This window comes from Solanum dulcamara, chromosome 5, assembly GCF_947179165.1.
Source record: "Solanum dulcamara chromosome 5, daSolDulc1.2, whole genome shotgun sequence".
Lineage (NCBI taxonomy): Eukaryota > Viridiplantae > Streptophyta > Magnoliopsida > Solanales > Solanaceae > Solanum > Solanum dulcamara.
The window spans coordinates 65,264,513-65,279,196 of NC_077241.1; the positions used below are offsets into that span (position 1 = coordinate 65,264,513).

Genomic DNA, 14,684 nt, shown 5'->3' on the forward strand with positions numbered 1-14,684 from the left:
GAGCAAGGAAGGACACACACAACAAATTAAATTTTTTCATTTTTTTTTTCAAAATAATTTTTCACTTTTATTTGAAAATAATCATAAAAATCTCAAATTCCTATTTTAAATTTTAAAAATATGTAACTAATAACATATTTTTCACTTTTGAAGATGAATAAATATTATTTCAAATAATCTTTGATAAAAAATATAAATAAAAATAATTTCGTCTCGTCTTCAAATCCAACATCATAAGTTCAAATAAAATAAAAAATATTTATAATTTATAACTAAACGTCTCCTTTACTTAAAGACGAATCGAAAGAGAAGATAACAAACATGTAAAAATAAATCTTTTTTGGAAATTTAACATAAAATTAGAAGAAGAAAAATGTAATGGTCGCAAAATCAATTAGCTCCATCGTGATGATGATGATGATGATTAAACAGTCCAACAAAAAATAATGATAATAATAATATGAAAAAAAACATATACAAATCATTTGTTTACCTCTTTTATTCAAACTAGTTTAAGGTACGTGTTTTTCAAGTGTATCTTATGTCAATCAATAAAATTATATATACAAAAAGGAGAATTTTCTTAAAAAGTAAAAGTTGATGTTAAAATAAATGTTGTATCTATTTAAATTACATACAACAACAATAACATACTCAGTGAAATCCCACAAGTAAATCTGGGAAGGTAAGATGTACGCAGATTTTACTACTACCTCATGGAGATAGAGAGACTGTTTTCGAAAGACTCTCGACTCAAAAGTCACAATCCTAAATAAGAGAGAAAAACAAATAATATATATAGCATAATGACAAAAAAAAGCAATGCAAATTTTACAAGATAAGAACATTAACGACATCAAAGTAATGTGATATTCAAAGGCAATAACAACACAATTATAAAGGTACGCCTAGACCTACGACTCCCCTAAACCTATACGGCAGGACATCATTCTAGCACAACTAGCCTTCTATCCTAATTTGCGACCTCCACTCATTTCTATCTAAGGTCATGTCCTCGGTGATCTGGAGTAACACCATATCTTGTCTAATCACCTCTCTTCAATACTTTTTCGGTCTACCTCTACCCCTCCGCATAACCCCCAACTCCAACTGCTCGCACCTCCTAACTGGGGCATCGATACCTCTCCTCTGCACATGCCCAAACCATCCCAGTTTCACTTCTCTCATCTTGTCTTCTACAAATGTCACTCCTACCTTTTCCCGAATAACCTCATTTCTAATCTTATCACTCCTAGTGTGCCCACACATCCATCTCAGCATCCTTATCTCCGCAACATGCATCTTCTGAACATGAGAGTTCTTTACTCGCCAGCACTCCACTCTATATAACAAAATTGGTCTAACCACGATTCTGTAGAACTTACCTTTAAGTTTAGGTGGTAATTATTTCTCCAGAGGCAAGCCTCCATTTCATCCACGCTGCCCCAATGCGATGTGTGATATCATCATCGACGTCCCCACTACTCTTGATGATGGATCCAAGATATTTAAAGCTTTCTATCTTGGGAATAGGTTGAGTGGCAAGCCTCACTTTCGTGCCCTCTTCATCCATCGCAACACTAAATTTGTACTCCAAGTATTCTGTTTTGGTCCTATTCAATCTGAACCCTTTGGACTCCAGCGTTTGTCTCCAAACTTCCAACCTATCATTAACTCTGTCCCAAATCTCATCAATCAAAACTATGTAGTCCACAAATAGCATACACCATGGAACCTCCTCTTGAATAAACCGTGTTAGCTCATCCATCACCAAGACAAAAAGAAAAAAACTCAGCACAGATCTCTGATGTAGTTCCATCTCAATAGAAAAATGATCTGGATCACCTCCCATCGTCCTAACCCGAGTCTTGGCTCCAACATACATGTAAAACTCTTTTTATTAAATAAGGATAAAATTGGAAGAACATCATTAATGTCTTTTTGATAATGTGAGACACCACTTATTTTGAAATAAAATGAAAAGATAAAAACACCACTTATTTTGAATTGAAGTGAGTAATTTAACTAAAACAAATTTCTGATGAATTTATTGCCCTTTTTATTGTCTTCTTTAATATTCTTTAAAATAATTTAATTTTTGTCACAAATGCATATTCCAACTCGAGTTCATATTCTATTGAAAATTTAAATACAATTTCAATAATGATCAAAACAACACAAAAAAAGGAGGAAGAAGTAGGATATAGATGACAACTCATGAGGATATGTATGATGTGGGAGTTAGTAGCAACGACAAAAATCTTACTAACATAGTCATCCATTTATCCTTTATAAGATGATTTTAGCTCATTTTTTTTTTATTTTTTTATTTAAATTTATATGTCTAGTCGAACACTTTTACATAAATTAAATTTTTTAAAAAGTGTAAATTTAGCCAAAAAGAGTTAATAATAAGAACATCCGATTAATTAAAATAACTTAAAGTATATCGTGTTTCTATTTTTTTTTTCTGATTATACAATTTAAGAAAAAAGAAGAAGAAGGAATTCAATGTATTAATGCAAAATGAAGTTGCACTTTAATTCATTTTTTGTACAATGAATTGAAAAATTGTGATGAATAAATAGTTAGTTTATTAAATAGTATTTATTTATTTTACCAAGTCATAAAGATAACTTATTTTAAAAGAAGTTTCATCTCATTCGCATATTTGGATAATTATACAAAAAAAATTATCTAGTTAATTTTGAAGTTAGCATGTAGAATTTTTTATTTCAATTTGCATTTTTTTTGAAAAATTGTAATTGATATTAGATTATTAATTTCTTTTTGTAATTTATATTAAAATTCTCCGTATACGTTTTACTTCCACATTTAATCGTTGTCTCTTTATTATTTAAAGAAAAGGAATTGTAACATTTTATTTCTCATAAAATTTATTTTTAATTTTCAGTTACAAAACAAATGTGTCTATTTTATATAAGATGCCAAATGAATTAGCAGTTAATTAGTTAATAAATTATATGTGGCTTTTTTAGGTTATGCCACATCGATTAATGAGGAGATTTGTTTGGACTACTAATCCTAATTAGTTATAAATAGACCGATCAGACTATTGTCAACGCAAACCGATCATAGAGGCCTGTTTTCAGTTTTTTTTCCCAGTGTTTTACTGATCAAAATTATTTTGTATTTAAAATAAGATCTTAATAAATAATTGAGTTTATTTAAATTAATATTACTTATAAGTTAAAATAAATAAATTAGCATGCAATTTTTTTTTTAATATATAAGCAATTTTCAATCCAAACGGGGTTAATAGTATTGTTAAGGTTGCAAAAAAATTTAGAAATACTATGGCGGAAGATTACGAAATTGAAGAAGGAGAAATGTATGATGATTCTCACATAGGTTTAGCTTACATTGATGTGAAAATTCAAAGTATTTTGGGTGATTATATGAATGATTTTGAAGGAGGTGTTTCTATTGAGAATTTGGGGCCAAAATTTGGTGTTTATGGTACGTTTTTGATGAGTTATCGACTCCCTTCTCCACAAAAATCTCAAAATCTCCCTTCCCCTACACGTTTTTCTTCTCACGAATCCATTAGGTTTCCTGTAAGATATCAAATTTCTGTGATCAAATCGCTTAATCCAACCGAACAGACAACATTCAAACTTCAAACTAGGGTTAGGGTTGGTTCTAATAAGACCACTGCCCGGACGAGTAGTGATTTACACACCGGTTTTGATAAGACTCACTGCTCGGAACTGACTTCTTGGGATAAGCCACCAGTTTCTCCATTTATTATAGAGGGGGATTGGATTCGCTGTCGTAAATGTCGTAAGTGGAGACTTCTACCATATGGTACAAAACCCGAGCAATTGTCTGAGAGTTGGCTCTGCAGCATGTTAGACTGGCTTCCTGGAATGAACTATTGTGACATTAGTGAGGAGGATACGACAAGAGCTCTACATGCCTCGTACCAAAGTCTCATCCAAAGTAACCTTCAAAATCGTGGTGGTAAGGGTTTAATTGATGTAAAAGCACAAGATGGAAGGAAAATTTCTGTAAAGAAAAGAAAATTGAGGACTTTGCAATGTAATGGTAATGACTTGGGTGACAGTGATACTAATGCTTTTGAGAGGGAGGTTAGTGGTAGATTCAGAAAACTGAAGAAATCCAAGGTGTTTCAGACTGAAAAAAGGGAGTCCAGTACAAGCAAGGGTGCAGGAAAATCAAGTTCCAGAGGTACAACTACTAGACGAAGAAGAATAGAGTAAAGCGTCAGTCTCAGGCAGAGTTCCTTCTGTTGGGAACAATGAAATGTGAGAGTATGGTTATTTAGAGCATTAGTGGAACATAAGGCATAATTTTGGTGGTGGAATTTAGTGAAATTACTGTATTATCTGTTATTAATATATTTTCTCCTTCTCTTTTAAATTTGTTTATCTGGTGAAAATATATGAAATTAGGCTACTGATTCTGCTTCACAAGTTTATTTTATGTACTTAGCAGATTAGTTAAGGAAAAGAAAGACCCTAAGATCAAGCATAATGATCTTTCAGAACAAAAGGTGAATGAACGACGTCAATATAAACACTTATAGTCGAAATTGGCAATCCGACTCTGTTTGCTATCTATGTAGTGGCAAAAGCAAATCCATTGAATACGGATGGGGTTGTTGGTTAGAAAAGAGTCGCATATTCTCGAGTCAGGCTCTGCTTTGATTCTTGTATCCTTATGTACCTTCTTGGTTCTGTTTCAATAATACTTTACCTTGTAAACAAAACAAAAAAACAAATCCATTGATTATGACTAAAACTGTTTCCAAGTATTGCAATGCGGGTGGGAATGGGGAGTTCTGTTCCTGGGAATTAGGATTATGTACTTTCACCCATTGATTGCAATTTGCAGGTACGATTCTAGAAATGCTGCTCTGGAGTGGTTATAGTTCTCATTGACAGTTCTAATTACAGGTAAGCTTATGTCAAAACATGTCGTGTTAAAGCACACAATCTCAAGTACTTGTTTGTGGATCACTGAAATCCGTTTTTACGGAAGTAGATCTTAATGCTTTGTTCCCAATTTCTTCCGGTTTTACTGCCTCAAGAACCTTCATTGACTTGAAGGTTTGCACTTATTTTTACGCATGATATTGTGACCCTCCCTTTCAGCCTCTAGGTTGTTCATTCATGTTCTTGCTATTTCAGCAACCTAGTGACTGAAAGAGGAGGGTCACAATATCAACCAGGTTCCTCCTATATAGAATTACTTTCCGCAAAATTGTGTGTGTTCTTAATTTGTGAGGGTGGTTCGCATTGAATTTTTCTTTTTGAAGGGTATATATTTTTTCTATGACACTATTCCAAAGTGCCTTAGCCTTTACTACCGTATCTCTGGTGTTTTAGGTGGTCCTAAGGTTTTCCAGAATAATTTGTGTCTCAGATTTCAAGAAACAGAGAACTGTGTGTCTCATCTTCAGAAGTGGCATCTGTGTTTTTGGAACTTATGCAGATGATTGATTCCTCAATTTTTCCAGGGGACTCAGGGAATGCTCTAGCGATCCATGAAACCATCAATATGCATACTGCATATAATCACTGGAAACCAGTCTTAAAGAAATTGTCAAATAGAGAAGCCACAAAGCATTAACTTGGTAAGTGATTTCTTCTGGCAAAAATTGCAACATGAACAACAACTTTCCTTCACTTCCATTATTTCTTGTGCTTGGCGTTGTTGGGTTATCATGAATGCCTCTGTTGTAAGATCCACTAATTAATATATGAGACTAGAAATATTCAGGTAGCGATTATTCTTGTTCTTACCTCAATTTCTAGGCGTCTCTCTTCCAAGTGTTCTGCTCTCTTCTCTCTCCTCTCATCTTCCAACGGTAAGTGACTCCCCCACCCCCACCCCCGACCCCCCTGACCCCCCCATCTCCATCCCACCTACACCCAGGCCAACACCTCCCCTAGCGGCCTCCGGCGAAGACTATTTCCGGCCAGATTCCCCCCCTTCTGTTCTCTCTCTTCATCTCTTCCTTCCTTCTTCTTTGTATTTTTTTTTCTCTTCTCCTTTTTCCTCTTTGACTGCGATCGAAAATCCTCCACCAGTAGATTTTCGGGCAGTTTTTGCACAGGTATTTCGGTATTTCCGGCGAGTGAACAGTTTCCGGCGAGTGAACAGTATTTCCGGCACGTGAACAGTGTTTTCGGTGCGTGAACAGTGTTTCCGGCACGTGAACAGTGTTTCCAGCGCGCGAACAATATTTCCGGCGTGAACCAGGTTCTTTTCAACTGGAGTTGGTACCTCCGGTTTCCAAATATTCTTTGTTCATACACTTGTCATTATATTTTGCTGACTTTAGACCATTTAATACTTTAGTAGTTCATACGCGTTTTCGTGGCTTTGGATAGTGATGGTGGATTAGGGTCATGTTCTCATTTAGGGTCGGGGACGAGGGTAAGGAGGGGTAAATGGGTTAAAGGATAGTCTAGACTAAGAGTAGGTTCTTGGAACATTGGGACGTTAACGGGAAAGTCAATAGAGCTAGTTAAGATTCTTAAGAAAAGGAAGATTAATATAGCTTGTGTCCAAGAGACCAAATGGGTAGGTACTAAAGCTAAGGAGGTAGACGGGTATAAGCTTTGGTTCTCTGGTAGATCAAAGTATAGGAATGGGGTAGGCATTTTAGTAGACAGTGATCTAAGGGATCAGGTGGTGGAGGTTAGGAGAATCACTGATAGGATGATGTCGATTAAGGTGGTCATTGAAGGGACCACTTTGAACATTATTAGTGCTTATGCGCCGCAAGCGGGCTTAGTAGAGGAGGAGAAGAGGCGCTTTTGGGAGGATTTGGACGAGTTAGTGGGAAGCATACCGCCTACTGAGAAGCTTTTCGTGGGAGGTGACTTCAATGGGCACATCGGGTCTATTTCGGGAGGGTATGACGATGTGCATGGAGGCTTTGGTTTTGGGGACAGAAATGGAGGAGGAGTTTCACTTTTGGAGTTCGCAAGAGCTTTTGGGTTGGTGATAGTTAATTCGAATTTTCCAAAAAAGGAGGACCATTTGGTAACCTTCAGTAGTTCGGTGGCTAAGACTCAGATAGACTTTTTACTCCTTAGGAAGGATGATAAAGGTCTGTGCAAAGACTGCAAGGTCATTCCGATAGACAACCTTACAACCCGACATAAGCTCTTGGTAATGGATTTAGGGATCAAGATGACGAGGAAGAAGAGGGTCGGGAATGATCGACCTAGGATCAGATGGGGGAGTTTGACCACGGCTAGTGCTCTAGAGATGGGAGAGAAATTGAAGGACATGGGGGCCTGGAATAGTAGTGGGGATGCGAACAGTATGTGGGATAGGACGACTAGTTGTATTAGGGTTGTAGCAAGGGAAGTGTTGGGAGTCTCGACAGGCAGTCGTAGTCGACATCAAGGGGACTGGTGGTGGAATGTAGAAGTGCAAGGGAAGGTGGAAGCAAAGAAAATGGCATACGCGAAGTTGATAGAAAGCACGGATGAGGTGGAGGAGTGGACGAATAAGGAACTTTATAAGATGGCGAAGAAGGAGGCGAAGTCGGCTGTTTCGACGGCAAAAACGATAGCTTTTGAATGCCTCTATGCTGAACTAGAAGAAAAAGGTGGGGATAGGAAATTGTTCAAGCTAGCCAGGGCGCGGGCGAGAAGGGAACGCGATGTGGATCAAGTGAAGTGTATTAAGGACGAGCATGGAAAAGTATTGGTAGAAGAGACTCTCATTAAACAGAGGTGGCAGTCATACTTCCATAAACTCTTGAATGACGTAGGGGACAGAGACTTTGTGTTGGGAGATTTGGAACATACAGAGAGGCGTCGCAATTTTGGATATTGCAGGAGTATTAAGGTCGAAGAGGTTAAGGGTGCTGTTCGTAGGATGCGCTGGGGAAGAGCAACCGGACCTGACGAGATTCCTGGGGAATTTTGGAAGAGTGCCAGCTTGGTAGGTTTGGAGTGGCTGACTAGGTTATTTAATGTCATCTTTAAAACGGCAACGATGCCCGAAGAATGGAGGTCGAGTGTAATGATCCCTCTATACAAAAACAAAGGGGATATCCAGAGTTGCAACAACTATAGAGGTATCAAGTTACTAAGCCACACTATGAAAGTGTGGGAAAGAGTGGTGGAGATGAGGGTGAGGAGAGGCGTGTCTATTTCAGAGAACCAGTTCGGATTTATGCCGGGACGCTCAACTACAGAAGCCATCCATCTTATGAGGAGACTGGTGGAGCAATATAGGGAGAGGAAGAGGGACTTGCATATGGTATTCATCGACTTAGAAAAGGCCTACGATAAAGTTCCAAGAGAGATACTATGGAAATGTTTGGAGGCTAAAGATGTACCTGTGGCATACATTAGGGTGATCAAGGACATGTATGAGGGAGCCAAAACCAGGGTAAGGACAGTAGGAGGGGACTCAGAGCATTTCCCAGTTGGGATGGGGTTGCATCAAGGATCAGCTCTAAGTCCATTTTTATTTGCCTTGGTAATGGATGCATTGACGCGACAAATTCAAGGTGAGGTGCCATGGTGTATGCTTTTCGCGGATGACATAGTCCTGATTGATGAGACTCGTAGTGGAGTTAATGCTAAGATGGAGGATTGGAGACATACCTTGGAGTCTAAAGGGTTTAAGCTGAGTATGACCAAGACAGAGTACTTAGAGTGCAAGTTTAGTGAGACACCTCAGGAGGTTGGCGTGGAAGTTAAGCTTGGTGCCCAAGCTATTCAAAAGAGAAGTAGTTTCAAGTATCTTGGGTCTATCATGCAAGGCAGCGGGGAAATTGACGATGATGTCACACATCGTATTGGGGCAGCGTGGATGAAATGGAGGCTCGCTTCCGGAGTGCTATGCGATAAGAAGGTGCCACCACAACTTAAGGGCAAATTCTACAAAGTGGTGGTTAGACCGGCTATGTTGTATGGGGCAGAGTGTTGGCCAGTTAAGATCTCTCACATTCAAAAGATGAAAGTTGCCGAGATGAGAATGTTGAGATGGATGTGTGGTCACACCAAGAGCGACAGGATTAGAAATGAGGCTATTCGGGACAAGGTAGGAGTGGCCTCGGTGGAAGACAAGATGCGGGAAATGCGACTGAGATGGTTTGGGCATGTGAAGAGGAGAGACACAGATGACCCAGTGAGAAGGTGTGAGAGGTTGGCCATGGATGGCTACAGAAGAGGTAGGGGTAGGCCGAAGAAGTATTGGGGAGAGGTGATTAGACAGGACATGGCTCAGTTACAGCTTACCGAGGACATGACCTTAGATAGGAGGCTGTGGAGGACCCACATTAGGGTAGAAGGCTAGTACATAGTCTCGTTATTCTTCCCTATTCATAGGCGCACTAGCACATTACAATTCCTTGTACTCTCATTTCTGCTATTTCTGTTACTATTTATTGCTTTCAGTACTTTTGATTACTCTATTTTATCTGTGATGCCTTCGTGATTTATTTTTCTATAGCGCTTTGAATTTTTTTAACTTTATCTGACCCCCTTTTCCGCTTTTTTTTTTTTTGAGCCGAGGGTCTCTCGGAAACAGCTGTCCTACCTTGGTAGGAGTAAGGTCTGCGTACAATCTACCCTCCCCAGACCCCACGTTGTGGGATTTCACTGGGTTGTTGTTGTTGTTGTTGTTATAGGCAAAGAGCCAATTTGGACATTTGTAATATAGATGTTGTTAGCTATATAAGAGATACTTTTGACTGAATTGTTTTAGTGTTTCTGTGCCTTGGTTGCTGAAAATTTCAGCTGCCATTTGTGTTTTAGTTGAGCACAAAGTGCTCTGAATAGAATCCTAATTTGTTGGGGATTCTTGCTCTTACTGATGCTGGGAATCACCTTGCAAGCTATCACATACCATTCTACTTTTAAGATACAATCCTGTAAGCTAGACTACTAGTGATATTATTGTCATCAGACAGTATTTGTATATCTAGTCCACTAACAAGGGAAGGCCAAAAAAAGGACACAAATCTCTAACTTAACTTACTTGGAGGACTTTCTTAGTCTACAACAGTTAAACTGCTCTTTCAAATCCTGCTGTTGCTGTTTTTCTTATACTTCTCTTTTTTTCCCTAATCCATAACTGTGATGTATGCAATTCCTTTTCGGCAATAAACTGTGAACTATTACCATACCAACAAACCAATACACCTAAGGAGCATCTATAATCTCAGACACCTAACTTAGGTTCCAAGAATGATAGACCTCCAGTATACTAATTACAAAGTTACTGAATTAAATCTCTATTCTTCCTCCCCTTTTTGAGTCCCTGAACGTATCTATCCTCTCCTTAATTATATGTTTTACCTGATGAATTGCAAAACTACAGGTCATAGTGACCCCTCTAAAAAATTTCTGATTCCTAGCTTGCCATATATAGTATATTACAGCTCAATACACAACTACAACCATTTGTTTCCTGAATCTTGACTAATGTTTTCGGCTGATGTCTTTGAGCATGAACTGAACTCCTTTGATAAGCATTCTGATCCCTGTCCATATCTGCATTGCATTCCAAACCTCTGTGCTCCATATACAGTGTGTGAATAAGTGATCTGCATTCTCCGCCATATCACTACTACAAAGAACACATGTTAAGTTGCCATTATCCAATCCCATCTTTTGGAGTCTTATCTTTAGTTAGTAATCTGTCCATCTCAGCGAGCCAGAGGTTAAACATGTGCTTAGGAACTGCTATTCTGTTCCATATTAGCCCTGCATTTTCATTCTTAGGTGTTGTGCCCATCATATGCAAATACCCCATTGCCACAGAGTATTGGCCAGATGCGGATCCAAAATTTTGAATCTCTGGGTGCCACGCTGTTTTGAACAGTAACCTATAGCAAAAACTCCAACGTAGAATAAGATAATACTTAATATTTATTAGCAAATTTGCATACAAAATTTAGACTTGTTCTGTTGGTTTAGTTAAGATTTTTACTTACAATTGGTCTAGGGTTCTAATCTACTTATTCATAGTGCTTTTTTCAATAAATTCGCTACCCATGTCTTGCATGATAAAAAAAGTTTTAAGAAAATACACCCCACAACAGGGCTCGAACTTGCATTCCTACGATAGTAAACCTAAGCTTTAATCACTAGCACCACAAAACTCATTATTTCTAAGGGTGCCACGTTTAATTTTTATACTTTCCTTATGAATATATATATATACAAATATACATGTATATACAGATTTTCAATGGAGATTAGGGGGTGGCGTGGCACCCCTTCCAAGCAACATAGATCCGCCCCTGGTATTGGCCATTCCCAGTCAAACAGTAATGATCATTCACATACCAGTCTTGCATTCGCGACTTCAGTTTGTGTAATGTCCTCCAGTACCAGCTGCAGTCTGTACTAGGTCCCTTTATCCAGAAGTTTGTCTCATTGTTCATATAAACTTCATGCACCCAACTTACCATAATGTCTCCTTTTTCTCCATTAACCACCATACAAGCTTCCCTACTGATGCCATGTTCCACATTTTACAGCCTTTAATGTATAAGCCAACTTGCTTCTTTGGTCTACAAACATAGTCCCATGCCACTAATGCTACCTTCTTCTTCATTTCAGTGCTTCCCCACAAGAACTCTCTACACTTCTTATCAACCTCCTTGATCACACTCTGGGGAAGGATAAATACGGCTTCCCAAAAGTAATGCAGAGAGAATATAACAGAGTTAATAATCTGTAGTTTGCCTGCATATGAAAGGTGTCTAGTTGAGACTGCTCTGATCTTTTCTGTGATCCTCTTACATAGCTGCTGGCATTCTATTTTAGTCCACTTCCTTGGTGACAATGGAAGCCCCATATACCAAATAGGGAACTTGCCTAGCTCAAAACCCGTCAACTCCAGTAGTCTTTGCCTCATATCATCCTTCACTCCTGCTAGGTATGTACTTGACATACTCGATATTTGCAACCGCTTACCCCACTCTTTTTACTGAAGCATCATGCTCGTTACAAAAAATCATTAAATCATCCGCGAAGATGAGATGATTCATATTTAGCTTCTTTCACATAGGATAATGCTTGAAATCAGGTAGTTGGCCCATCTTTGTCAAGTCTCTTGATAAATATTCCATGATCAATACAAATAACAAGGGGGAGATGCGGTCCCCTTGTGTCAATCCCTTTGTTATGATGTTTCTCTCATTTTTTATGATTGTCATTTGCTTCATGTTGTGGAATGAATTTTAGCTTAATTTCTTGTCGATCATTGACTCATTTCTTTTATGGATCATTCTCACGTGCAAGTTGCCTCTCAGGAAATGCAAATGAATCTCTTTTGAGTAGACAATTATCTTAGCTGTGTGAACAGATAGTTGTGCATCTGAAGACACTAAAGCCTCTAAACTGTTATGATTCTGCTTCTGACAGGGAAGATCCTTCTAGAAAACTAAAGTCTTCCAGAGGCAACGCTGAAAGGACTGTTACGTGAATGTTTATTCTTCTTCTCTCATACCAATAATCAGCTGATGAATTCCTTCTTTTCACCACAAGTTAAATAAGCTCTGTTCATTGAGCGTATTTCATTTAGAGATTAGTCACTCGGATCAATAGTTCAGAAAGCTTCCTACTATCCAGGGAAGAAGGTTCTTTTTTTCAGGATGCTCAGAAGCTTGAACTATTAAAGCTTCGAGTTGTAGTTAGTACTATGTTGTTTATGTCATTTGGAAAAGAAAACCAAACCAAAAAAATAAATAATAATCGGTTTGGTTATTGTCAGTTTGGTTTTTTTCAATTTGAAAGTAATAAGTTTGTTGAGTGTGTACACACCTCAATAGACAACACGGTAAGACACCTAGTGCATGAACAATCCACACGAAAGCTATTGTGGATTCAATTAAGCAATACCAGATTTACTATTACACAAACAAAGTAATTTAGCTACGTAATACTAAAATCATTATACACCAAAGATCAAATCTTTATAACAAAAAAATATAAATAATTATAAAATATATATATATAATTTCTCAGTTCGATTTGGTTATTTTTGCATTTTTTTTAATTAAAGCCCAAATCAAATCAAATAGTATCGATTTTCAAAATTTAAAATCAAATCTAATGAAATCAAACTAAATATCAATTTTTTTAAAGTGGTTTGGTTCGAACTGCAATTCCATTTGACTTTTTAACCATAATCATGAACAACCCTAACTAGAGATTGACATGATGTTAAGGGGGCGTTTGCCATGATGAAATATTTTCACTTTTCTTTCTTCTTGAAATTGAACTACGGATAACACGTTTAGACATAGAATTTTCAAAAGTTTTTGGAATTCAACTTAAAATTGAATTCCAATTTTCAAAAGTTATTTTTTACTTTTGAAAACAAAATTATTTTTTTTTCAAATTTCACAATGAATATGGACAAACTAAGTCTTGTGCAGTTATAGCTCAAGGATGATACAAGCCTGCGTAGGGGCACAACTAAATCTCCTTCTCATAAGAATTTCACTGTTTATAATGGGTAAATTACATTTTTTTAGAAGAAAAAAAGCTATTTATATGATTATATTCACATCTTATTAAATCCCTTCACACCCTTAATGAATCCCAATGTCCATTCATGTTAATACCAAGTTAGTATTTTCTTGAAGAACAAGCCTAAAACTTGCAAAAAATTGTGCTAAATCGAATGCAACATTTCAGGATTCATAAGGATACTCTCTCGATTTTAATTTTTTTATCTTATTTTTCTTTTTAATCCATTGAAAAAAAATATTTTTTCCCTTTTTATATAGTTATCTTCTTTAATATGGTTTAAATTTTGTCACAAATGCATATTCCAACTCAAGTTCACATTCCTTTAAAAATAATTTAAATACAATTTCAATAATGATCAAACCAACAAAACAGGAGGAGGAAGTAGAATATAAATAACAACTCACGATGATATATATGATGTGGGAGTTATTAATTATTAGTAGCATAATTAAATTTAGAGTAAATATATCAAATCCTTCGAACTTGGCAGCAAAATTTACATTAGCACTTTAACTACACGAGCGTTTAAATATTCCTTAACAATTTTCAAGTGATTCAAATATTTTCTTAAGGGGTGACTTGACAGAGAGAGTGAGTTAACTAATATTTTAAATATTTTTTTCTTGATATATTGTCCTTTTAAAAAAATATGTAAAAGACTGTGGGTCCCTTTTTTAAAAAACTTTGATTTTTTTTCCTCTTAATTATGTTTTCTTCTCCAATAAACCTCTTCCTCCATTGAAACCTTTCTTCCTCCATCTTCACCCCCCACCTCTATCCACTATTTCTTTAATACTCGGCAAAATTCAACACAATCACCATATTATTGATGTCGATTTCATAAATGTAATTTTTTTTGAATTTTGAGAGATCCAATTTGATTTTTGAATATTTGTGCTGCAAAAAATATAGGCTATCAACTTTCTTAAATAACCTTCATTTTTCATTTAAATTGTCAAGAAAAAATGACATTTAAGAAAATTCGTTCTTCCACACAGGCGGAGCTATCTTTGTCCGATGGGTGTCAAGCGACACCCTTTCGTTGAAAAATTACATTGTCTATATAGATTAAAATCTGATTTAATATATATATATATATATCGCAAGTTAAAGATTTAGTGTAGTGTTAAGGGGTTGTGACAATTGTCTAAGGTTGTGTCTTTTATCTCTGCTAGC

General features: G+C 36.8%; 1 protein-coding gene across 3 annotated transcripts; it reads left to right on the forward strand.

Moving 5' to 3' along the window:
- The first annotated feature begins 3,275 nt into the window (after positions 1-3,275).
- On the forward strand, positions 3,276-12,698 carry LOC129889372 (cysteine-tryptophan domain-containing zinc finger protein 7-like). Of its 3 annotated transcripts, none has more exons than XM_055964645.1 (4): positions 3,276-4,289; positions 4,879-4,940; positions 5,373-5,620; positions 12,396-12,698. In XM_055964645.1, the coding sequence occupies exon 1, from the start codon at positions 3,318-3,320 to the stop codon at positions 4,242-4,244; it is 927 nt and encodes a 308-aa protein (XP_055820620.1). In that variant the 5' UTR covers positions 3,276-3,317; the 3' UTR covers positions 4,245-4,289; positions 4,879-4,940; positions 5,373-5,620; positions 12,396-12,698. The 3 variants fall into 3 exon arrangements, with proteins under 3 accessions (XP_055820620.1, XP_055820621.1, XP_055820619.1); XM_055964646.1 differs by having other exon boundaries at positions 5,410-5,620; positions 12,396-12,697; XM_055964644.1 differs by having other exon boundaries at positions 5,504-5,620; positions 12,396-12,697.
- Positions 12,699-14,684: the final 1,986 nt, after the last annotated feature.

Bases quoted from the DNA above. Each gene is read 5' to 3' on its own strand.
- LOC129889372 (XM_055964645.1), top strand. From the start codon at position 3,318: ATGGCGGAAGATTACGAAATTGAAGAAGGAGAAATGTATGATGATTCT.